This window comes from Copidosoma floridanum, unplaced genomic scaffold (genome assembly GCF_036245765.1).
Source record: "Copidosoma floridanum isolate Cflo_tuat_1 unplaced genomic scaffold, Cflo_Japanese_pri ptg000008l, whole genome shotgun sequence".
In the NCBI taxonomy this organism is placed as follows: domain Eukaryota; kingdom Metazoa; phylum Arthropoda; class Insecta; order Hymenoptera; family Encyrtidae; genus Copidosoma; species Copidosoma floridanum.
Window position 1 is genome coordinate 10,157,430 of NW_028321885.1, and position 25,126 is coordinate 10,182,555.

Sequence of the window (25,126 nt, forward strand, 5' to 3'; positions counted from 1 at the left end):
TCTAATGTTAAAAATAGGGCATGAGTTTGCACTGTTATTCTTAAAGTGTCTAAAAGTTAGATTGCTCTCTTGTGCACTCACCTTGATTAACGTCTTGGTGCGGTACCTTCTTCAATCAGAAGATTTATTTTGTCACCCATTTAATGTATTAATGCTAAAAAATAATTCTTTGCGGCAACTTTCATACCAAATTAAAATGATATTCTATAAATTCCCTTCTTGTGTCATGTTTCTTTAGTTCAGTAGTGACTAAAAAAATATTTTTTAATTTACATTTAAACAAAATGGTAAAATATCAATGATGGGTGGTCCTACTTAATAAGGAAAAACATTTTTATATGTATCGTAAATTTATCATTTTATTTGTCAGAAAAATATTTATCCATTGCTTCTCTTTTGATTTAAATAATAGTAAAATCATTTTATATGGATTAGAATCAGAAAAAAAATTTTAAAAAGTAGACTAAATTAAATGAGATAATGCCTCTATAATTTCATTAAATAGCTTTAAAAATAGTAAACAATACCTCGGTGCATCTATGTTATACGAAATTTATCTTTAAGAACAAATAAATAGCTGAAGATAGAGGCTTTTGTTAAATACTGACCATTTAAAAAAAAGTTATCAGCAAAATAAAGAGGGAAAAATTAGTAAAAATCAAAGGACTGGAAAAAAGGTTTATTAGGCAATCTTATCCAGTGGCTAGTGTACGCGTGAAACCAAAAAGATAGGTGTAATTGAAAAATAAGACTAAGACCGAAGAAAAGTAGTAAGCACAGAGCTGGAGAGAGTGGTCAATTCAAGGGAAAGTTAGAAAAACATCGATAACAAGGAAAAAATAAGTAAAAAAAGAGAGGAAGACTGCAAAAGCAAGGGTGAGAAAAAGTGGAAGGCGCAAAAGTGGGCGCAGTCAGTATAGAGGCTGAGTGGATGAACCGATACCTTCAGAGACGAATGGTAGCAAGAGCGAAACTATATTTATATTGTTTTGAGTGAAGATTTTAAGTATGCGAGTCTTTCGTGCGGACCTCTTGCAAAGTTCCTCTTAGACAACTCAGTCATACATACTACTGGATACTATTAACAGGGTACAGTGATTGTCTGAAGCACACCCCAGCTATTATAAAGTTAATGAAATTTTCCAATAAACCATTTAACTCACTGTACCGACCTTTTTATAACTAACAGTGACTTTACCTGATAAGTTGACCTAATGTTGGTATTCCTACGAAAAAAGCCTCTGGAGGTCCAGAAATCACCAGAAAAGTCGACTATTTGTTTCAAAAACACATTAGTGGTGTTTTGGCATCCTGGATACTCATTCCATTGAAAAAGTCCGAGAAAAAATCTCGATAATTTTCGATGGGATTCGAGCCCCCGACCTCTCGAGTATCTTCGGTGAGGAGACTACCACGCTAACCACTAACCCATCGAAGCTTGCAAGAGGAGAACTATTTCCGCCGATAAAGAGTGTCGAATCAGTATTTATGGTCATACATTAGCTCTGTGCTGGTGGTGGTGAAGGAGATGGCTCAGGTGAGATAGAGCATGCTCCGATAGGTGGACGTCAGAACTCTGCATGCATGCTATGGGAGAGCTTGGTAGGAAAGAGAGAGGTAAAGAGTTGAATGGATTTTCTCTGAGGAGCTAGATTCTGACAGCGTAGCTAAGAGGAAAAAGACAGTGATCGGTAAGAATGTTAGAGCACTAGTGCACATACGAATTTTAGGCTTAGATAGAAGCGGGAAGGTTAGTAAGGCAACTGAAACAGTAAAGCGAAGAAACCAAGATCCCGAAAAAAGTAAAAAGATCCTGGAACTTGAAAGGTGCAGTTAAGAAAAAAAGGGAATAAGTAAGTTGGTGGGTGAAACAGGCATGGAAAGAGTGGAACGGTTGGAAAGGATAGCATTAAAACTATTAAGAGTGCGAGAAGAAATGGTAAAAATAATGAAGGAGGAGATATTGTCGGCTGAGGCAAAAAATCAAGAGATGCTTGGAAAGTTAGCTAAAGTAGCCAAGGATAGTGAGAGATTGTATGTTTCAACATAAAAAATGAGAAGGAAATGACAAAGAAAGTTAAAAGTCTTAAAAACAGACTGATAGCAATAGAGCGATAAATTTCAAAAGATGAGTGCTACGGGATTAGCCAAAGAAAAAAATCTAAACAGGTTAATACTGAAGTGACAGGGTGTATATTAAATAAACAGTGCGCTGGAGCTAGAAATCTAAATAGTGGAGGTAGGAGGAACAGAAGTCAACAGGAGGTAGATAAAGGAAATGATGTAGAGTGCTGGGAACCAGTAGCAAGGCACTACAAAATAAGGCGTACATGAATAACATGCCAGAGAAAATGGCAGTAATAAAACGAGATTTTTAAAAAAAGGTCAGGAGAATAAGAAAAAAAGTGTAATAAAGGAAGTAAAGAAAACGAAAAAGTCTATTAAGAAGTAAAACAGGAAATAACGTGGATGACCAAAAGGACACTGATTTGTGTAAAAGAGGTTTGAGTGATAGGAGTAGGAGTTCTACTAAAATTAAAAGCTATGGAAAGTAAAATAATACTTTAACAAAGGAAACAGGTACTGTAAAGTATGAGCATTAGTGTGGAAATTGGTTTCATAAATTGAAAGAAGGAAGTAATAGACTTGCAGACAAGCTTGCACGACGGGGAAGTAAGAAATAAACTGTCAGTTGAGTTGGAATATACTAGAGTCATAGTGGAGGAAGTGGTACAGCTGGCACAAGTGCAGGGGAAAATTAAAACTATACACAAGTGGGGTAGTGAATGAAGAGGATGAGGTACGGCATCAGCAAAAGGACCTTTTATGAGATATAGGTATAGGTGAGTGGGGAGGGTATATATGATCAAAATTGTATTCTGGAATAAAGCATGATTTGAAAATTTAGTTTTATCAAAAAATTTTAAGTAGTGCTCAGTCAGAAAGCCGGGGTCAAAGGAAAAAAAAAAGAAAACCAACACATAAATAAACTAAGTTAAAATTTTGTTGGGACAGGAAAAGCTGCAGTTAAAGAAAATTAAAAAGGGTAGAGAGAAAAGAGGATGCTTTATTAAGAATTAGTAAAAAAAATTTTGAATTACAAATTAAGAAATAGAAATACGGTATACGTATACGAAAATTTTAACACAGTTAATAACTCGAGTATACTTATAGTGTACAACAACAACAATAGCTTGCAAAAAATAAGGAGCAAACTAAAGAGGTGGACAGTGGGTACCCAAGTATAGAGTAGAATTTTTATACCATTGTACAGCAAAATATTGAAGTATAATTATAAATATAAATATACCTTCCATCTAACTATTGTCTATAGAGGTAGTGAAATTATAATAGCATTATACAATATAAACAATATGTAGGCTGGCCAGTACAAGATGTTTGGGTCTCATCAAATCTTTCGATGATTTCAGACCATTATCCTTCTGCTTATGCTGATTACATCCCTAACGTCACGCTCATATCTGTCATATACGCTCACACTCTTATTCTTTGTCCATATTTAAAACCCAAAATATTAGTGTATCTAAAAAGTTTTTTTTTTTAGTTATGGTTTTTTAGACACATTCTGCACTACCGAGTAAATGAATGATTTCAGATTGGTAACCTTTAGAGAATGTGTAACGATAGTGAATTTCTCATTTTTTCTTTCCCTTCATGTTGTCCTGCCAGTTCCCTGTACGTCGCCCTGTCTCATCATGCTGCAGTGCTACAGTAGTGCTACACCAGCAGCACCTCCCCGCACTGCACCCTGCCCCACTGTTTCGCACCAGTTCCATCTCCTCCACACTACACTACACTACATATTTTGATTTTTCACTTTTTTTTTTATATTCTTATTCTTTACCAAATTCTCATTAAGATTTTAACCCCCGATCTTCTGCCCACAAGCCGAGAACCTTACCCACTCTGGTATGATCGGTCCCGATAAACAAAATTCAATTACTTCTTTGCATCTTGTGGTTCATTACTTATTTCAAGTTTAAAATTATATTTACTGTTTATAAATTAATTTGGCTTGATTATAATCGAAAATAATAGGTAAATAATGTCTTCAATGAACTAATCTTTCGTTTCGTTGAACGTTTTTCCGACAACCTAGAAATTAGTATATTTTAATAGAACAGCTTTCCTGAATATTAATAAATGTTTTTTAATGTGTCATTTACTTCTTACTGTTTTATTTTTGAGAAATTCCCAAAAATTAGGAAAACATTTTTTTTAGATGTCTAAATACAAGAATTGTTTTTTATTGCGTTTTCTTCTTTCACATGTTTACCTTCATAATTATAGTAATTTTTTTACTTATGGACGTTTATCACATAGTTTGTAAGGGAAAAGTGCAGCTTAAAGTTCAGAGAGGAGGGACGAGCTCAAGTATATGTAGCAACGCTGAAAATCATTTTTCTCATATGGATGTACCAACATACACGCTTATACGCATTCTTGACCCATTTTTTGTGATATTCAAAAAGAAATTATAGATCTGTTTGAAAATAAAACAACTTTATCTCGAAATAACCTTTAATACGTACAAAAACTGAGAGATTATAACTTTCCGAAAGGTTACGCGTTAAATTGCAAGTTTTTTAAATTAAATATGTCAATAAGGGTACAGTTAAACGTTCTGAAATTTTTTTTTTTTTTGGTATTTCTTATGCTATGCTGAGTATGTTTATTATATATTATTATTTGATGCTCGAATAATATCTGTCACAAAAATCTATTTGTGATGAACGTCCTGAAGGGACATTCACTGGCATGTAATACTGTGCTATTGAAGAAAGTGGTACTACAAGGTGGTTTGTCTTTAACTTTTAGATACAATTACATTTTTGATGTTAAGTATGGAGTAAGAATAAATGTGTGAGTGTATCTGATAGATGTGAGCGTGACATTAGAGATGTAATTAGCGTAGGTGATGAAAAGTTTTTAATTCATCGGACGATTCGATGAAACTGCATAGTCTTATTCTGGCCAGCCTACATAATGTTTGTATTGTATTGTTCCATTATATATTGTTTACAGTTGTTCAGTTATTAAATATTATCATATTGATTGAAACCACACCCTACTAACGTAAGTATACTGATTTCAACGATAATTGCACCACTTAAGTATACAATATCGTTACGTCGAAGATATATTCATATTCAGAATTATATTATCTTACGTATAATTTTACATAACCATAACTTCATACTTGGATTCATAAGCACCTACTGTCTATTAACTTTAATAACGCAAAAAAAAGATTAAGTATGCTTCAAAGTGTGTATGTAAGTACATGCGTACAAGAAAAATAGTTGCCACTGTTGCTGCATATGTTTGCGCTTCTCTCACCTCGTTAAAATTTCCCCTCGTTAACTGTGATGAATGTCTTTAAGTCAAAAAATCACTTTAATGACGAGTAGAAAAATTTTAAAACAATAAAATGTAATAAGAACCAAAAAATTTATTTATGGAATACAAAAATACAATTTTTTTAATTTTTGAAGATTCATAAAAAAGAAAGAAAAAGTCTTATGAATAATCGTTTGCTTATTGTATAAATAGAAGATTGATAATAAATAAATAAGTATTTATACTTGCAGAGAAAAACTGCTTTACTGAAATGTACTAATTTATAAGTTGAAAAAAAAAAATTTACCTAAAAAAATCAGCTTATAAATTAATGATTTATTTATGAATCAAACCATGTTGATTAATAAATAGTTAGTAAACATGTTTATTAAAAAAAAGTTTCGAACCATACCATAACACGAAGTAATCAAGTTTCTAATATCGGGACCGCTCATAAAAGAGTGAGTAAGGGCCAGTGATGCGAGATGGGACAATAATTTCTTCTAAGCAGAGTTTAGTACTCTAAAGACACGTAAGCTATAGGCTATTACTACGAGAGTACAGATTGCAAGAGTCTCTACCCCAGTATCTCTACTTCTACGTTCTTTTTCCATGTAATATATGTAAAGCTAACCCAATTCTGCTTTACAACTTATGTATTACACCTATACTCTATTGTTCGTATTACGCCGTAGCCGAGCTGTTTGGATCATATTCGTTTTTACTGGTCATACCTTCAAATCGCATCTACGGATTTTTTTACAGCTGCTGTGTTTGTAAATTTATTAAAATAAATTTATGTTCATGAAAACTGCATAGACAGTTAATTTTTAATTACGTCTCCTAAATTACCGGCTCCAAAAAAACCTGAGTTAATTTTGTTCCTGAAAAACGACACAAGTTGCATTCTAGTTAACACTAACAAAATTTTCAAATAAATATCAATAATTCTTACTAAACAACGATGAATGATTGATATTATGATGTCAATAAGTAAACAAGCGCTTATTAAAAACTAACCCTCTAGATTTTAGTTTCTTCATCCTGTAACAAGGAAAATCTGGCCTTTAGGCTCGCTCTGCTCTATCTGATGCAACGTGTACGACATCATACCGGCAAATGCTTATATTCCCTTTTTGTTTGTTTGTTTGTATGTGGCTCCCCAGATAAGGATAAGAGGACGACACGAACAAAGACGTGACGTCAGAAACAGCTGCAACAGTGAATAGAGAGCTGGAGTGAATGCGTGCGCAACTCTGTTTAGACAGTGGTGGCTGCCTGTGGGTATGAGGGAGAGAGAGTGAGAAAAATGGCTGCAGAGATAGGTGATGTAGGTTTCGAAGAGCTGAGAGGCCCGTTGAGTAATCTCGAGCCGAGAGCCATTACGTGTGGAGAGTAGAGAGAGGTTTAGTTGTAGAGAGACAGCGAGAGGATGTTAGTTTTCGTGGAAGAGAAAAGAGAAGATCGCGCGCTTCGCCATTTTCTTTTTTTTTGGTGTGCGCCGATTCTTGGAAGGTCATGTCGACGGAGGGCTAACACTCCAAGGACCACTAGGCAGCCTGCGTTTCAGCAGGACGCCTGACATCTGCTGTCAATACTTGTGAACTAAGAGGTAGCGTGTCGTTCTCCATTTTCTTGCGTTGTGCTAGGGCTCGTGAGCACTGGTGGGACACCTGGACACCAGTCTGGAGTAGAGAATAGGGATAAGAAAACAAGGCGTGTGTTATGTGTATCCGTGCAAGAGAATGAGAGGGAGAGAGAGAGAGAGAGAGAGAGACAAACAAAGGTACAAATCATCGTGGGTGCATACTCGAGAGTGTTGCTTTAATAGTGGTCGCGCGTTTTCGTTTAGGGTGTAAAGGATAAGTGAGGATGGAAAAACATAGTCGAGAGGATTACAGAGAGAGAGAGAGAGAGAGAGAGAGAGAGAAAGGAGTTGTGTAAGAGCTGGAACGTTGGATAAGTGTGGGGATACGTCAAGAGAAAGAAAGAGAGAGACCAAGGTAGACGGAAAAGTGAGAGCGCGCAGAGTAGGACGAAATATTGGGCCGGGTAGAGAAATGAATTGAGAGAGAGAATAAAGTAGTGTAGTACTGGTCAGAAGAGGGATGTGCGTGTGAGGGTAAGCGTGTATGTGTGTGTGTGAGCGACAAGTGGTCAGGCGTGTGACAGGGTGGAGGCCGTTTCTGGCCATAGGATCCGCGACGCACGCTTGAAGTTTGCGCAGTGAGGCGGAACTTCGTGTTGCCATCGAGGTGACGTAATGTAAAATTTGTGGAGATTTCAATACATAATTTCCTCAAAAGTTATTGTGTTTTCCCTATTTACTTATTTTCTTAGAAAGAGAGAAATTTCGCACAAATCCCTCTTATTTTAGAAGCCGAATCCAGAGGACAAGGAATAAAGTAGACGTACAAGATAAGAAGCGTCCACTTTTCAGTACCTCCCCTCCCTTTTCTTTGCAGGTGCAGGAGCAATCTTAAATGAACTAAAATGTTAATTAATAAAGGAACACCGTTAATCTTATAATCTTGTGCGCTCTTATCGTTTTATTTGAAATAATCGAATTTTTTAATTATTAAACGAGCAATTTTAACCCAATAATCTATTCTGGTTTAATCTCATCTTGAATAAATAAAAATATTAAACAATAAACGTCGTTCCTAAGCGTTCGTTCTAGTAATCTCGATTTTAATTTGTTATCACATTCATGAATAGACAAGTGCTTATAACAAAAATGAACAACTATAATCTTGTTTTTTTATATCTTAAATAAATATAAATGTATGTTAATTATCACGTTATTCATCTTAAATTAATTGTCTTGATAAATATACACCTTTAGTGGAATAACAAATAATGTCCAATTTTTCTCCATTTTTAATTTATTTTTTTGTTAAATAATAAACAAAAAATGATCAAGGATGCTAAAATGTCCTTATCTTGAGCAAATTCAATGTGAATTAACGAATAATCAATCACCTTGAACAGAACAATCTGATGTGCTCTAGTCTTCTTATCTAAAATACGACAAAATATCAATTAGTAATAAAGCACCTTAAATAGAGAAATCCAGTACAGCAAAGTCTTTTACATTAAAATATATTATGAGGTTAGTTAATTAACAAGTTCTTATAACTTAATGACCTAGTGAGCTTCAGTTCTCTAATTTTTAATAAATTATAAGTTAATTGATAATCAAGCCTGTTGAAGGGATAATCCAATGTGCTCTAGTCTTTCCCTTTATTTAAAATAACGCTAATTCATGAATAAAGGATTGCGATTTAACAATGCATTTCTATCGTGCTTTTGATTTTTGTTGCATAGATATGTTATCACATAAATAATATGAGTTATTCTCATCTTCATGTTTTGAAGTCTAATAGTAATATTTATTAATAACTAAACGCCTTTTTTTAAACAATTGATGCTGAAAATTCAATTATTTCCGTTGGTTATAATAATAAATAAAATAAATAGTGAGTTAAGAAATAAATATATGATTAAAATATTTAAGTGCACTGCCCTAAGTTGTTAAGAGTACTATTTTAATTATAAATAACAGTTTCAACCATCAAACAGTAAAAACTTAGGGGCAGGGTGATGAGTAGTTTAAAACTCTTGTTTAATATCAAAGTTATAAATAGAAATCAATAATAAATTTCGTAACAAAAATAAAGTCAAGTTATCGGCATTATGTAATAAATTTTGCTTGGTTACTACAAAATATCAGTTATAAATTATTAATTAGTCATGGCTCCTATTTATTAATTTGCATTATTTCTTATTGACAAAGAAAAGACAGAAAATTTTCTTATTAAGACAAATGTGTATCATTAGTATTCTTTAATTTTCTATACGTCTTGAATACTAATTAGTTATAATATTTACCAACGAAAATAATTATGTGCTCAGCGTTATAAAAAAAGGCATTTGATTATAGATGAACATTACTGATTATTCAGAACATCGAGACGTTAATGACTTACGGTATTAATGTGACAATTTATTCATATAACATGCAAATAATAATCTTATGGTACATTACGTCACTAGTGCACAAAGTTCAAGTATGAGCGCATGAAGCGCGCAGTTGTTGTATGTTGGTGCCCGAGTCGCATACAATGTTTTTCTTTCCGAGGGTGCAAAGTGCAATTTTTGCCCGTTGGCACTCTCTGCGCCCATTAAATCGCTTTGGGACCTAGGGCAAAAAAGTACTTGAGGCCCAAAGGGTGCAAAAAACTCTTCTACGCGTGGGTCCAAAGTGATTACTAGGGCCCAAAGCGTGATCCGAGGCACCTTTAATGATGAGATCGTGGGGTAGATTGGTATTCAGAGACACAACATCAAAAGAGTCCAGACAGAACTTTTCAGGTATTTCAAGAGGGTGTGGCGGCAGTTGCACTTTGTGCCCATGTTAAGAAATTTAAATAAGCATGACACACTGCATAGTTTAATCGAAATCCTTAGTCATTGATAAGCATTATTATTTATGATGTACAAAAAAAGACTCAAGTGTACATGATTATGCTGTTAATATGTGTGATTAATAATTAACATTTAATTCATTACAAACAAGAAGACAAGAGTGTACAAGATTATTTAGTTACAAGCACTTGCTTATTAACTTATGTCGTAATTGGTTAAAATAGAGTAGGTAGGAGTGCACTGAATTATTTCATTCAAAGTACTTGTTTATTAATTTACATTTTAATTTATTGAAGATGAAGCGATTAAACCAGACTCTATTATTCAATGAGAAGTAATCGTTTATTGATTAACAAGTTACTTTATTTAAGATAAACAGATAAGAGTGCACTAGACTATTACGTTAACGGTGTTTGTTTATTTATCGACATTTTAGTTTATTTAAGATGAAAAAACCAGAATCTCCCGAGTCAGTTTGTTATAAGCGCTTGTTTTATTATTAACATCATAATAAACTAAAATCGAAAAGACTTGGGTGGACTTAATTATTCTTTCAAAGGTGCTTGTTCATTAGTTGACAATTTAATTTAATTAAGATAAAAAAACTAGAGCTACTTGTCGAAATAACGCTGTTGTTTATTAAAAATAAAAGGAATGGAGTACTCTAAGTTTTTGGGTTAAAGATATTTGCTTATTATCTAACACCAAAAATTAGTTATAACCAATACACACATGCTTAGTCAATATTATGATTTAGTAAAAAAAAAAGAACTGCGTCTCTTGTTACTATTTATTAGAGCTTAATAAGAATTATTGATTTTCAGTTAAAGGTGTTCTTAGTTTTAACTAGAACGCAGCTTGGTTTGTTAGGTTTTTAGGGACACAGTAAACTCATGCTTTTTTTCTTTGGAGCTGTCAATTCATAAAATTTAATGGAAAATTGTTAATACAGTTTTTATAAACATAAATATATTATAATAAATATACTATTACAACAGCTGTAAAGGAAAAAAAACTCAGATCCAATTCAAAAGTATAACAGGCAAAAACGGAAATTATGCAAACCACTCGGTTATGGCGTATTATGATGAAAGGGGGTATAGATGTAATTTATAGGCTGTGAAGCGGGCTTGGATTAACTGTACATATATCACATGGAGAGGGTAAGTAGAAGTAGGGGAACTGGGGTGGAGTCTTTTTTAAGGTGTACTCTAGTAGCGCCAGCCTATAGCTCAAGAGTCTCTAGAGTACTGAACTCTGCTTTGCGGGGAATGCTGTCATGTCTGGTATTGCTGGTAAGTGCCTTATTTTGTATACAGGGAATGGTAGGTTTAAGTCTTAAATTTCGAAAAGGAAAGTCTTAAGTATTTTTTTATTTTTTTTTTAAATAAAAAATTGGCTTAAAAATAAGAAATAGAAGTTAGAAAAATTAAAAATGTGTGCCGTGGTATCGTAGTGTAATATGGTGTGGTGTTTTGTTGTGTGGAGGGGTGCGTGGTGGTATGGTGAGGGTGGTGGGGTGAAGAGGAAGTGATATAAAAAATTAACTTCTGTTATATACTTTATTAAGGCCAGAATTCTGTTATTGTTTATTTACTTTCGTGAATAACGTGCATATGGAACGTAACTTACGTAGGAAAAAAGAAGGAATCGGTCTTTGATCTAGCACTGGAATTATATATGGAAGGTTATAGAGTTATTGAAGCTTTAGAAGTGGTGACCAGTAGTGAATTGGATAATCTACTGGTGACCTCTAAAATTGTGGGTAATATTATACAAGAGATAAGAAGAAACTGCAGAGGGAGACGACTAGAAAAAAATACTTGTATAAAAGAGAAATAAAAGGATTGGGTTTAAAAGAAGATTTAAAAAATAACATAAGAGTATTGGGATAGAATAATTAACATGATTAAAATAAATAGCTCAGAAAGATATGGCAGGTTTGTTGGATTATCAAAAAGACTGCAAAAAATGGAAAAAGATATGATCTAAAGAGCGTAAGCGAGGCAGAATTAAAAAGCGGGGTTTGAGCAGAGAATAGTTGAGCAAAAAAAAAAAAGATTACAGGAAAACTTGAAAAATGGCTAAGAAATAGAAAAAAAGACAAAATTTAAATAAAGAAATAAGAAAAAAGGCAAAGTAGAAAACAGCAAATTTAAATGAGTCTTAGATAGCGATTCAAAAATAAAAACTTTAATGGAAAAACAAGGAAACGGGAATGCCTTTGTTTACTGATATAGTACTACGCGCAGAGTACCAGATGGTATAAAACAAACAATAATGCCCTTAATGAAATACGGTACGAAAAATAAGCTGAAACTGAGTATGAAAAAAATTGAAGTTGTAATTTTTATGAATAGAGGAAGAATAGGAATAAACACGTTTTAATTTAAAGGGATATCACTACATTTGATTCATGATTGTGAATATCTAGGAGTCTGGTATACATCAAACTTAGTTTTATAAGATGAGGGAAAAAAAACGGTTGGTAGAATTCAAAAGGCAGTTAATGCAGTTTGGGATTCAAGCAAAAGAGCTCAAGTGAGCAGTCTGAGTCGAAGATTATTTCTTGCACTTTCAATAATAAATGCAGGCTGCGTAAGCAGTGCAGGGACACGAGGATGGGGTAGAAAGGATGAAGTGAAAAAGATAGAGGGTAAATTCACAATAATAATGACGGAATTCAATGCGTACTCACCAAGATACATATGAAAATCAAAGCAGAAGAAGTGGGCATAGAAGTAGACATCAGCAAAAGAGCTAAAAAAATTTGATGCTCATCTCAAGGATGGAAAAAAGCAGATGGTCACATACATGCTTCATAAAGAAAATAAGTGAAATAATAAATAAAAATTTGAGAAAATAAGGTATTGAAGTTAATGTAGCAGTCGAAAAAGTAGGAGATGAGGCAGCGTAAGATCTTATGAAAAAAGCGAACGGGGAAAAAGAATTTTTTGAAAATCAGAGAAATTTTTGAAAGGGGCAGAGAAATTCTACTCAAGAAGTACAAAAATCTGTATGACAGTTAGAAGGTCAGATTTGTATATATATATATCTATAATATCGGCGTTCGACCTAAAGACAGGCCTAAGCAGAGCATTGAAGGAGGGTGTCCGCCGAGGCTTCGGTGGCGAAGTTGGTCAACGCACCTTTCTGGTAAGAAGGAGGCCCAGACTCGACTCCTGGCCGAAGCGGATAACTTTTTTCACTGCTTTGTAATTTTTAATTGACAAAGTTCTCCGCACTCTAGCGATTTTTACTCTAAAAATAAGCGTGACGTTTCTATAAAAAATATACATAGCGCAATTTAGATGGAAAGACGTAAATGTTTAATAATTTGACATAATACTTACCCATCGATTAATAACATCAATATCTACAAAAATTAGTATTTATGAGTCGTAAAACAGTATTTACATTTTATTGGTTACGTAAATTTGCAAAAAAGTTTTGTCAAATTATTTCTTTTTTTAACACAGCCCCACCTAAAAAAAATTATTCCAACGGACTTGACTATTAGAACCAAATGTTTTTGGGATTTCTGAACCTTAATTCGGGGTTTGTTTGACCCTATCAGGTCAAGATTGTAGTCATTTCAAGATTAAATTCAGGAAATTCCCTAAAACAGACTTATAGTCATACTTATATGTTTTTGAAGTTGTGGGACGCAAATCTGGGGTCATTAATACTTAATTGGATTAAGTTCATAGTTCATTTAAGGTCAAATTATGAAAAACCATGTAACAGCCTGATGCAAGGCCTCTATATGAGCCTTATATAACACAACACCATAAAAATTCTTATTTTACCGAAACACGGTTTCCTTCAAATCCTAGGCTGTAAATAAATTAATATACCCTGCGATGGTGGTAAAATATTCTTAAGTCAGATATACACTTTTTACTCACTAGAATATGATGGCGCTCCTCACGCGAAATCCTAATTATTTTTTGCCCAACCTCATCGAACAACGAAAATTTGAATAAATGATGCCAGTAGCTTGACAGCCAATCAGATGTCTGGAAAAAAGGTGTGGTAAATAGTACTAAACTATGCGTGAGTTGATCAATCACAAGAGTGTATTTGCGATCCACGACTTCCAAAAAATATTGACATGACTATAACTCTGTTTTAGCAAATCCCTGAATTTAACTTGGAAATAACTGCATTCTTGACGTGACAGGATCATACGGACCTCAGATTCAGATTCAGTGACCCGAATAACATACAGTTTTAGGGGTCAAGTCTATTGAAATAATATTTTTTTTGTGGGGCTGTGTTATTATCTCAGATAGTTAAAATTAAATGTTTATTTTATGCATTTTATGTAAACCTAATTAATTACATATTTTTTAATTTCTACTCTATAATAAAAAAAGAAAACGCGAATTTCTACTTTCCACTAATCTTTTTTAAAAATTCAAATAGTTATTCATCTCTTAATTATTTCGTTTAATTGTTTTTTACATTTCATCGTATTTTAAATGTGACTTCGAATACAAAAAGCACATCGTTATTAACTTTTATTTTTTACAGATTACAATTTTGTTAAGTTTTAGCGTTTTTCTTGACTGTTAACAAATCTTAAGCTATAAGTTTTGATAATCTTAGATGAGTTGAGCAGATTTAAGTATGCTTAGGTATTTTGTCGATGAAGAAAGTTTTACATAGAAGATTAAATTAGATAGATAGCAAAAGCTTAATTTTGATTAAAAGTCATAAAAAGGAAAAAAAATAGTCTGATTAATGTACGTTGCAGAGAACAAAAATATATTTATTTAAATGGTTGTTTATAATTTGCAGTATTATATGCAATATTACTTTTTCTAATTAATATTACATGAGAAATAATACAAAGTATGCGAATTATTTAAAGTTGAAAAAGAGAATACCTAACATTTGCTAAACTGTTTCCTAGAAACTAAAGACCTTTACTTTGTAAACTTCCATAGCTTTAAAAAAATAAAATTATTTGTTAACAATATTTGTAAAACAAAGAAGAAAATCAAGTTCAATTCTTCTACTTTTAATCCTGAAATTTGAAACGGACAATTCCGTTTTATTAACCCCCCTTCCTCCCTAGCAAAACTGACATTTTTAGCATTAAAATAAAGATTTCGTTTACTTACTTCCAGATTCCAGTTTTCTTTATAGATAGTACAAATATCCATTATTTCATACGATAGTATTCAATTTGTATTAGACTTTTCTAGCTTCACAACTGACTGCTTCTTAATAGTGGCCTTAACTTACTATTTACATCTTCTTTCTGCAGAACGCACATAACTTATTCTTACTACTTTACAAAACTATCAACATTTTTTTTTTTTTTTTTTTAGTTTTAATTTCTTTTGTATACATATTATTTATTTATTCATTTCTTCAATATCTCTTCAACTTTGATATATGATTTACTTTATGCTTTGTCCGTGAGATTTGCCTCATTTGAACATTCATATTGCTCCTTGAAGCTATTTGTTTTTTTCTTTTGACGCCTCCGCTTCTTTGCAGTGATACCCATCTATCATCTTTTGCAATCCTAATACTAACGATAAAAAATAAAAAAACATTCATAAATATATATTACATTCGGTACATTTTTTTTTTGCAGTCGCAAATTATATTTTTATTTTAGTCTTTCTCGCGCGTGACACTTATTACGCTTATCATAAGGTATTCGACTTACGCTCATATTTTTTGATAATACAATCGAAACAATCCGTTACTTGTTATATTCTGTAATTGAAAGTTTTGTATTCACAATAAATAGGCTAGTGTTCAAGCCTATTTATTTGTTAAATGTTAATCCAGGTACATCGTAAGGTTTTTTAAAACAGATTAATCCAACAAAAACTAACAAAAAAAGTGAATTAGTTTTATTTTATAACATTGAAAAATTTTGTGGATGTAGACAATACTTCAGTCCCTTTATTCTTCGGTAGTCAAATATACATTTCTTTATCATCAAAAAATGATGGACGAAAAAGGCAGAAGGTAGAGTTTAAAACAAAAAAAAACTTTAAAAAGTAAGAGTGTCGGCCAATAACTTTGAAAAAATGAATTTAAAAAAATTTGTCTTATTGTTACTGTAATTTAATATTGTAAGATCTCAGATACACAAATGTTAATATATATATATATATATATATTCGAGTACGTATATAAATGCATTGAAGAAAACAGTACAAAAATTCTGTATTACGAATTATGTAAAAAAAAAAATAAGTCCGTAATGCAATATAAATTTTATATTAATGTTAAAAAAAGTATACGTAATTAGTTTGTCATGGTTCTATTTAAAATGTAAAAGGTTTATTTCTTATCTTTTAAGGATGTATGAATAATGTTTATTATAACGAGAAGGTGTTACTTAAACTTTTTAAGTTTAGTTTTAGTAAAAATACAAGGTATTCAAAATAATCATACACCATAACACAATCGTCTAAATTCAATACATATTCATTTTATTTTTCATTACAGATTCGCATATCCATGAAATAGAAGTGCTCAGAAAAGAAGCATTGACTAAATGGTTTCAGCAAATTACAGCAGCAATTATTAAAGGCGGAATCCAAGCTACAGAGCCTAAGGATCAAAAGATATTTTTGCTTTTAACTGGTATGTAACTGATGTTTACGTTGTGTTTCTTTCAATACATTTTTTTACCCATTTTAAAATCCATTTTAAGTGTAATGCGAATAATATATTGACTCATGATGGTAATTTACAAGCTATGTATTTAAAAAATTGTAAAGTTTATTTTTTTATTTATAAGTATTTCTTAACACTGGAAGAGAAATATTAGGAAATAAACAAGTATGTGCGTTGTATAATGCGGACTGATTTGCAGATCTTTTTGATTCATAATTTTTGTATTGAATATGTGAAGTAAAAATTTTAATAAAACTTTAATCATTCTTTTCTTCTTAGATTTAGTAAATGAAAATATAACTGCATTTGCCAATTGTAATTTTTTCTTGTTATAAAGCTTATTCAAGAAAAAAACAATTTTTAACTATATTACTCCATATTATCAAGTTATTTGTCTTGGCCACTCCACAAAAACCCTTCACCGTCCTTCGCCACTTTCTAAAACCCATAGCCCTAAACGGAGCATCCTACAAAATAAGTGAAAATTTTATAAAAAAATCCTTATTTAAAACCATTTCATTTTGCAATTAATTTCCCCACCACTGCTCTATGCCCCCCCTCTTAGACAGTCCCTGCACTATATTTTGTCCGCCAAAGTTCCCACAGCATTCTTGACTAAATATACTACTTTTATTTTTGCAATTTAATAAGGCTTAATAGCATTGACCGTGAAAAATGAAAGCTTTCACTAAAGATAAACAGGTTATCTTGAATATAAAAGATTAAATATTGTTTCTGATCAAAATACTGCTAACTTTATATCGCGTGCTGGTCTTACTCTGCTTTACCGGGCTCAACCGCTAGACTCTTGGCGATACTGGTAGGGAGAGGGAGAAGCTCCTACAGATCGCTGCATATGAAGCAGTGACTTTGGCTTTTTACTACCTCTAAAACTTTCTGTCCCATTTACATCTGCATTATTCTGTCATTCGGTGTACTTTTATTTACAGTGAAAAATGCTTTAGTCCAATACCTGCGTACAGGATAACAAGTTTTAATTTACTTAAAAAAGGTGCTGTAAATATTGATGGCTGTGCATTAGCAAAGAGTAAAAAATATATTTTTGATTATAAGTATAAAGAAAATACAAGCGCATTTCCTAAGTTTCAGATAGAAAATACACGTCAGAATATGCGTGACAAAGTTACAAAGTAAATAGATAGTAGATACTAACAGCCTTTCCGTCTTCATCAGAGACTCACTGAATGGAACACCAAGTGTGTTGACACGTTTTGTAAAGGTTTTCAGTTCAAAATTTTACATGTATTATTGACATTTCTCAGAACAAAAAACGTCTATTTAAAATATTTTTGTTTGGCATCCATGCAGTTTATTTGCCATTACCATCGCCAATTACCAGAGCAGCAAAGTCCTGGAGCTTAACCTCCTTTTTTTTTATTGCCACAATAAATACGAATAAATATTATTCTACCTATTCAAAAATCTGGAGGATTTACGTGATTACTGTTATCAGGGTTATAATGAAAAGTTGATTTCTCGCGTAATGGATTCTTTATTTGTTGATTTTGATGCTGTTGTTTCAATCTCGATAAATGTCAGCGTCAGTTTCCTGACGCCTACAATTTTAAACATTTGGAATTTTTCTTTCAATGCGCTCTCTTGTGACAATAGATATGTCTAAAATTTTTGTGAGCCCTAAAGGCTGTTTTTAGTAACTTTTTCAAGTCATAATGTATTTGTTGACAAAGTAGTTTGACTTTCGATTTACCAAATAAGGACCAGTGAGCTTAACTCTTTCTTGACTGACGTTTCCAGCAAACGTGACTGCCTGGATACCTCAGGATTATATTCTCTGGCCTGTTGTTGTAGCACCAGACTGATTGGAAAGAAAACAACAACGTCTGAAGCATCAGAACCAGTTGAAGAGCTCTTTCCTAACGTCTCATGGTATTACGCTGGACACGTGGTGTTCAAAGCACTTCCTTTTTTTGTAGAGCTCAGTCGTTTAAGTATTATAAGGTAAGGAGATCTGTTATGTTCGTGATGCTTGGCTGTTCGAGACTGTCCCGTTTGCTTAAGTTTATTTTTCCTTTATAGCTTTACTGTTAGGTTTGCCCAGCGCAGACCTCAAAGAGGATCAGTGATTCCTGGTTGAATGCTTACAGTTAAAGGGATAATGCAAAGTTATTGGTAGCCAGGGTGTCCAGTTTTGCAGCGAAAAACTCTGCTCTTGACATCTGCCAGTGAATGACTGACTTAGTAATATTAAGCTAAAACTAGCCCCACGACGAAGTAGCCTTACTAGAAACTAATCGATCCTAACGGACCCTGAGGCTTGAAATTTTTTTGTTGACTTATTCAAGTCAAGAAACAATATATACACACACACACACACACATATATATATATATATATATATATATATATATGTACATACATATGTTTATATATAGTGACTGATGCGGACTTCACGTGCTTCGAACATACATATTAGTAACATGGTAGAATTATGCGGAAGTCCACATAATTCCACTTTTGTCATAATAACCCTTACATACATGTGATTGTCCGCATAAGTTACCTCTTGATAAACGTATATATATAATTGCCATTTCCCCACGCACTACTTCGATAAGTCATTTGAAGTCATGGAAGATCATCAGACTTGAATAATACTGAGTTTTCCGTCGATACGTATTTAAACCGTGCAAGAGTTTGATAGAGCGCCACCACTGGCGACAGTAGGAGTCACTGGATTGGAGAGAATGCATAAAAATAAGTAACAATTTCTCATTAATAATTTAATCTTACAAATTCATCGAGTTACAGGACGTTTATACAAGTAGTTATAAATTTTCCATTGTCTGTGATAACCTTATCCATTTTTCTAAAAACAAATATCACAAAAAATATATAACCTCAAAGCGTATGGAAAAAAAACAGTAAATTAGATAATGGAAAATTCATTATTACTTGTATAAATGTCTTCTTACTCGATAGATTTGTGAGATTAATTTAATAAAGAGGAATTGTCACTTACTTCCGAGCATTATTTCCGCTTCAGTGACTCTCACTACCGCCAGTGGTGGCGCTCTTTCAAACTGTTGCATAGTCTGAATACTTGCGTACATGAAAAAAATGGGAAAAATCTTGTAACTTTTTAAAAACGATTGTAACACTTTAAATTCAAGTAGAATACATTCCTGTTAGTCTTGCGCGCAATTTTTATAAGTTTTTTGAGCTGTATAAGTCCGCCAGGCTTGGAAAATACTAAGTTTTTCGTCGACATGTCTACACATACATACGGAAAAATAAGAGAAAAAAGATTCAATTTTTTAGAGATCTATTTTGCCTCTTTAAAACCAATAAGTTTTTCAAGCGGTAAAAGGCCGCCAGGCTTGGAAAACAATGAGTTAGAAACGAATAGAATACATTTTCCAAAGCCTTACACATAAATCCTAGAAGTTTTTTAAGCTGTGAAGGGCCCCAGGCTTGAAAAATTGTGAATTTTCTATCAATATATATATAAAAAAATAGTAAAAATAATTTGCAACTTTTAAAAGATCTATTGTGCCACTTAAAAATTAAATAAAATACATTTTTATAAGTTTCTCACTTTATTCCTATGAGTTTGTGAAGCTATAAAATTTCACTGAGGTTTCCATTAATACCTATACACGTGTAAGGTAAAAGTACCTATTCGTGAAACATGTCCCTATTATGAAAACTCAAGATTAAATAATCATGAAAATTCTAATAATAAAAATAAAATATACTGAAGAATCTCTATAATACTACCGTATCAAATTAACAAAAATAGTAAACAATTTCAAACATTATTATATTGAAAAATATATTATTACGAATCCGGTTTTCGTAATACGGACAGTTTGAAACATAACCTGCAATATGTGATGTTCCTATTTATGAAACGCACGAGCCCATTTAATTAACATGTAAATTTCATAATTGGGACTTGTGTCTCATAAAAATGGACACAACTTTTTAGCTATTCCATAGTTATGGACATTTTGATCGTGTCAATATTTGCTTATAAAATTATTTTTTTACATCTAAATTTCATTTCAAAAATGTCAATTTGTTCAGAAGAGCATAGCGCTTCTATTAAAACCAAAAATTATGGACATATGACTATTTGTTTATTTAATATTGGTCGATAAAACGTAACAATCGAAATTTGTATCCATAATACGTACTTTTACCTTATGCGAAAAAGAATTGGAAAAAAAGAAAAAAATATTAGTGTGTTTTTATAATTTATCGTGTTAATTTTAAAATAAATATAATACATTAAAAATTAACCATTTCTCAAAAGGGGACCGATTTTCTCATTGCGCCACTCTAAAAATCAATGGAGCATGAAGCAGTATGTTATTGATTAATTTTATTTCCATTAAGATGTCAAAAAAGCTGCTGGTTTGAAAAAAATGCGTTTTTGTGGACGAACCACTGAGAAGGAGGATGATAAAATTTCCAACCTATGTGGCTCCTTGAACTCTTCAGGGCTATTATACCTGGATTGCTGTTACAGCAAAATCTGCTCTGGTAGCACTAGGTTGGTTGGAAGAACGGCCACGAAATCCTCAAAGTTTTAAAGCACATGTGCTCTGGCTCTCCTGGTGTTACGCCAGAGTCGTTGGCATTCAGAAAGCCTATTTTTTCATGACATTCAGTAAGTTTGGTGGTTCAGTGTTGTGTTATGTAATGACTTTGCTTTATGTATTAGTAAGATTAAAGTCTAAAAGAAGCTGTAAAAATATTACAATAATTTTGAATGTATAATAGTAGTCAAAATGTTACGAATCTACCAGAAAGTGACAACAAACTATTTTCGAAGTTACTGAATTGAATGAATTTGTACATTAGTACTCTTTTAATTTCTTTGTTTAATATAATAAAGTTGACAATTTTACAAAAAAAATATTAAACGTTTGAACATTATTTTCTTACCATGAGCTCAAAGTGCAAATGCCGCTTTGCGCCCTTAGGTTACACTTTGCGCCCTCAGAATCACTTAGGCCCACGGACAGAAAAGTTTTTTGTGCCCTCCGGGCCCAAAGTACTTCTCTGCCCTAGGGCCCGAAGTGATTTACCGGGCGCCAAGTGTGCCCACGGACCCTCGGTAAAAAAAACATTATACGTGACTCAGGCACCAACATACAACAATCGCGCCCTTCGGGCGCTCATGTTTGTACTTTGTGCTAGTGATGTAGTGTACCATTTTATCACATATGTCAGAATTAACAAAAAATCATTTATAGTTATTATTAAGATTGTTTAAATAATACATTTTTGTGTAAAACTATCATTTTTTATTGTATTACAACTGAAAAAAAGATTTGTTTATGGCATGGACTGGCATTGCCTTAATATTTATACTTAAGAGAATGGAAAGTTTCAACAATTTTGAATAACCAATACATTTAGTTGATGTTTAACTTTCATTCTTGGAAGTACAATTTAAAACCAAAAAATGTGGGCAAGTGATTTAATTATTAACGATAAAGCTTTAAAGATACTGAAAGAACACTTAAGAGGAAGTTCATCAAACTTTTTAAGATTTATGCAATAATAAATCTCTTGAAAAAAAAAAGATTAATATTAAAAATCAACAAACACTCATATTCATAGTCTTCATTTAAACTATTTTATTAAAATTGTAATTTTTTTCTTCTTTTTTTGTAAATTTTAAACGACGCTAAATTTTTAAACTTTCTTAAAAAAAAAATACAATGGAATAGTTAAATTATTCAACTTTCCAAGAGTATGGTAAAAAAATAATGATGAATAACTGTATTTAGTGGAGGAAGATTCAAATTAAAAGAGTGTAATTTTAACAATACGCAACGAATACTTATATTTTTTTTAATAAAGAACGAAACAATTAAATTTCAAATTTCAGTCAAGAAAAAACTGTCTTTTTTAAGTGAAGATAGAGTTTTTAAGCGTAGTAGATAAATTTTATAATTAAATTAAATTAAAATTTACAAAATTATTGAAATACAATATGTAAGCATAAATTATGGCTTGTCAATTATTGGAAAAATCGTGTACACTTCGCATAACACTTTATTCAAAGTATCTTTTAGAAATTGGCATAATTTTTTTTTTTTTTCCTTAAATAAATTTTTACCTCTACTCGGAAACTTTATTCTTGCTTTTTCTTGATAATAGAATCGCAATAACTTTTTCATACAAATAGATTAAGTAGATATTTTATAAGTTAAAAATTTAGTATGAAATCAGATTTTCTTTCGATCATATTTCGAATAAAAAAATATTTTTTTTTTTGTTGAAATCCTACATAAATGAAAAATATTTGTTTGTATTCAGGAATATAAGTTACCACTAAAAGGTATTGAAGAAATGGTAGCGTCATCTCTATTATTAAGAAATAAACATAATTCAATCCATAACTATTAAAGCCATTGTTTCCTAAATCAAAAGTATCTAAAAAGGTACGAAATTGTCAGCAAAACTAATATAAGCGTCGAGAAATATTTAAAAAAAATTTTAGACCGATTTACCACGTAGTTATTAAAATATCATCGTCAAAAAATCACTGTTTCAACATTGGAGCAATGGTGCAAACACTTCATAGCTCCACTATTTTAAAAAGTGTAACTTACTGCACATCTATAAATAATTGAATAACTACTGAAAACTACCTTAGACAGTAAAGAAACACATACTTTTTTTTGAGAATTTTTTATGACATAGTTTCAAAGTAATAGTAATTAAAAAAGTGGTCTTTATTTGATTTTGGAAGATAACCAAGTAAGTATTGCGTATGTGGCAACGTCGTATTGTCACATGAATACAAGTAGATAGATGTATATGTTTATGTATGTACAAGTACACGAAAAAACATTCACATTTCAGTCTGATATTTTAAACACGGGATGATATATGTATATTGTACATCTATATATACGATTGACCTATATATTGAGAAACAACTGCCTTAATTAATCTGAGTTGTTAAAGTTTATTGTCATACAAAAAACTGACATTTCAAAAACAAATCTGCTTAATGTGTTAAATCAAGGCACTTAGTAAGAGAAGTAAAATAGTCGCTATCATTAGCATTTATATAAACAATCATAGTAATAACAATAGTAATAATAATAATAATAATAATAATAATAATAATAACAACCACAATAACGACGACGCTGATGACGATTATAGTAATAGTAAAAATATCACACACATTATCAGTAATTGCATCATACTCATTCAAATTATCTGCTACATGACTATTCGGCAAACGCAAGAAAAGTGTAATACGATATTGCATAGAAACTAGAAGTCGAGTAATTTAATGTAGCAAAGAATAGAACATGCTAACATATGAACTTTTTGTATTACAAATTACTTTCGGAATCTAGACACAATTTCTTTACAGTGTTTTCAACATAAATAACAATAGTTCTGTTAAACTAAAATATTCAATTAACTGATTTTTAATACATTTTCCGGTATACAAAATTATTTCTATAAATGTAGATGTTTTATGCATTTAACAAAAAAATATTTTCAATGTAATAAATCTCACACAAATTAATATTCTATCTGAACTTCATTCTTAAAAATTCTGAAAACTTGTTTTAGTAGTCAAAGATAAAGTCTTGTTAAAATAAACACTTAAATTAGATCGCCCTTATTTTCCTCTACAGGTAGAGTTGTTTTAAATTGCTGCATGGATCAAATAAGTCAAAGGGTTGAATAAGACACAGGCTAGCATTTGGAATAAGAAACACACAACAAATTTTCTCGAAATCTCTAAAGATTTAAAAATAATGTATTATTTAGTCAATGGACGTTATCAACAAAGTGTATATCAACTAAGGTGTTCTCATTATCAATAACGTTGGAAATTATTAGTTTTGCTTTTCTTCGTTCAAGGTGTCGTTACATGTCAAAGTGGTTATCATTTTATGTTATAAATATTTTTCGGTGATAATATATTATAATTTAAGATAGTTTAATCTCATACATACAGTAACAATTGTTACAATTGCATGTAATTCAACATTTGCATACAATTAACTCTCATCTTGTTTTAGAAGGTGATATATATATATATATATATATATATATATATATATATAGACGGGTTGGACGAAAAAAAGGGCAACTCAGATTTTGCCAACTGAAATAACACTAAGAAATCTGAGTTGATCTTTTTTCGTCTAGACCGTCGATATATGTATAGATACACATAGTTTTAACGACAGCATTCGACATTACGTCATCTGCAAGGGAAAAAAAGTTGATACTAAAGGGCAAGAATACACAGCCCCTTGTGGACAAGAATATAATCTATTACAAGTATTTATTTTAACAATCATGTATCTTAAACAACTTATAAGTCTGCTCTCAAGACTTGCAGAAGGGGTGAAATATCCCTGGCAATAATGTGTGGCTGCTGATGCAGTTATCACTGTAATTCTATTTAGGTATGGTATAGGTACATGTACATAAACATATACGTTGGCAACCGTTAGAGTTGTAGACTACCTGAATTAACAATAAGTACCGATACTGTATACAACGAGTCGTGTGAGCTGTTTGGCGGCGCAGCTTCGACTGATCGCAGCTACACAGGCAACGCACGACACGCTGGAATCCCAACGAATCAGAGCGTCGCCTAGCGCGCTGATATAGTCTGAGCTGGCCCAGACTTACACTAAAATGAGTT

At 31.9% G+C, this 25,126-nt stretch overlaps 1 protein-coding gene across 6 annotated transcripts in view; it reads left to right on the top strand.

Annotated features, from left to right (window-relative positions):
* Positions 1 to 25,126, top strand: part of Nup98-96 (nuclear pore complex protein Nup98-96) — a 617,363-nt gene that overhangs the window by 405,015 nt on the left and 187,222 nt on the right. For all 6 annotated transcript variants that reach the window (XM_089589262.1, XM_089589263.1, XM_089589261.1 and 3 more), the window contains one exon: positions 16,270 to 16,407. In XM_089589262.1, coding sequence (XP_089445388.1) covers positions 16,270 to 16,407 — 138 coding nt within the window. The remainder of the gene's footprint in view (positions 1 to 16,269; positions 16,408 to 25,126) is intronic.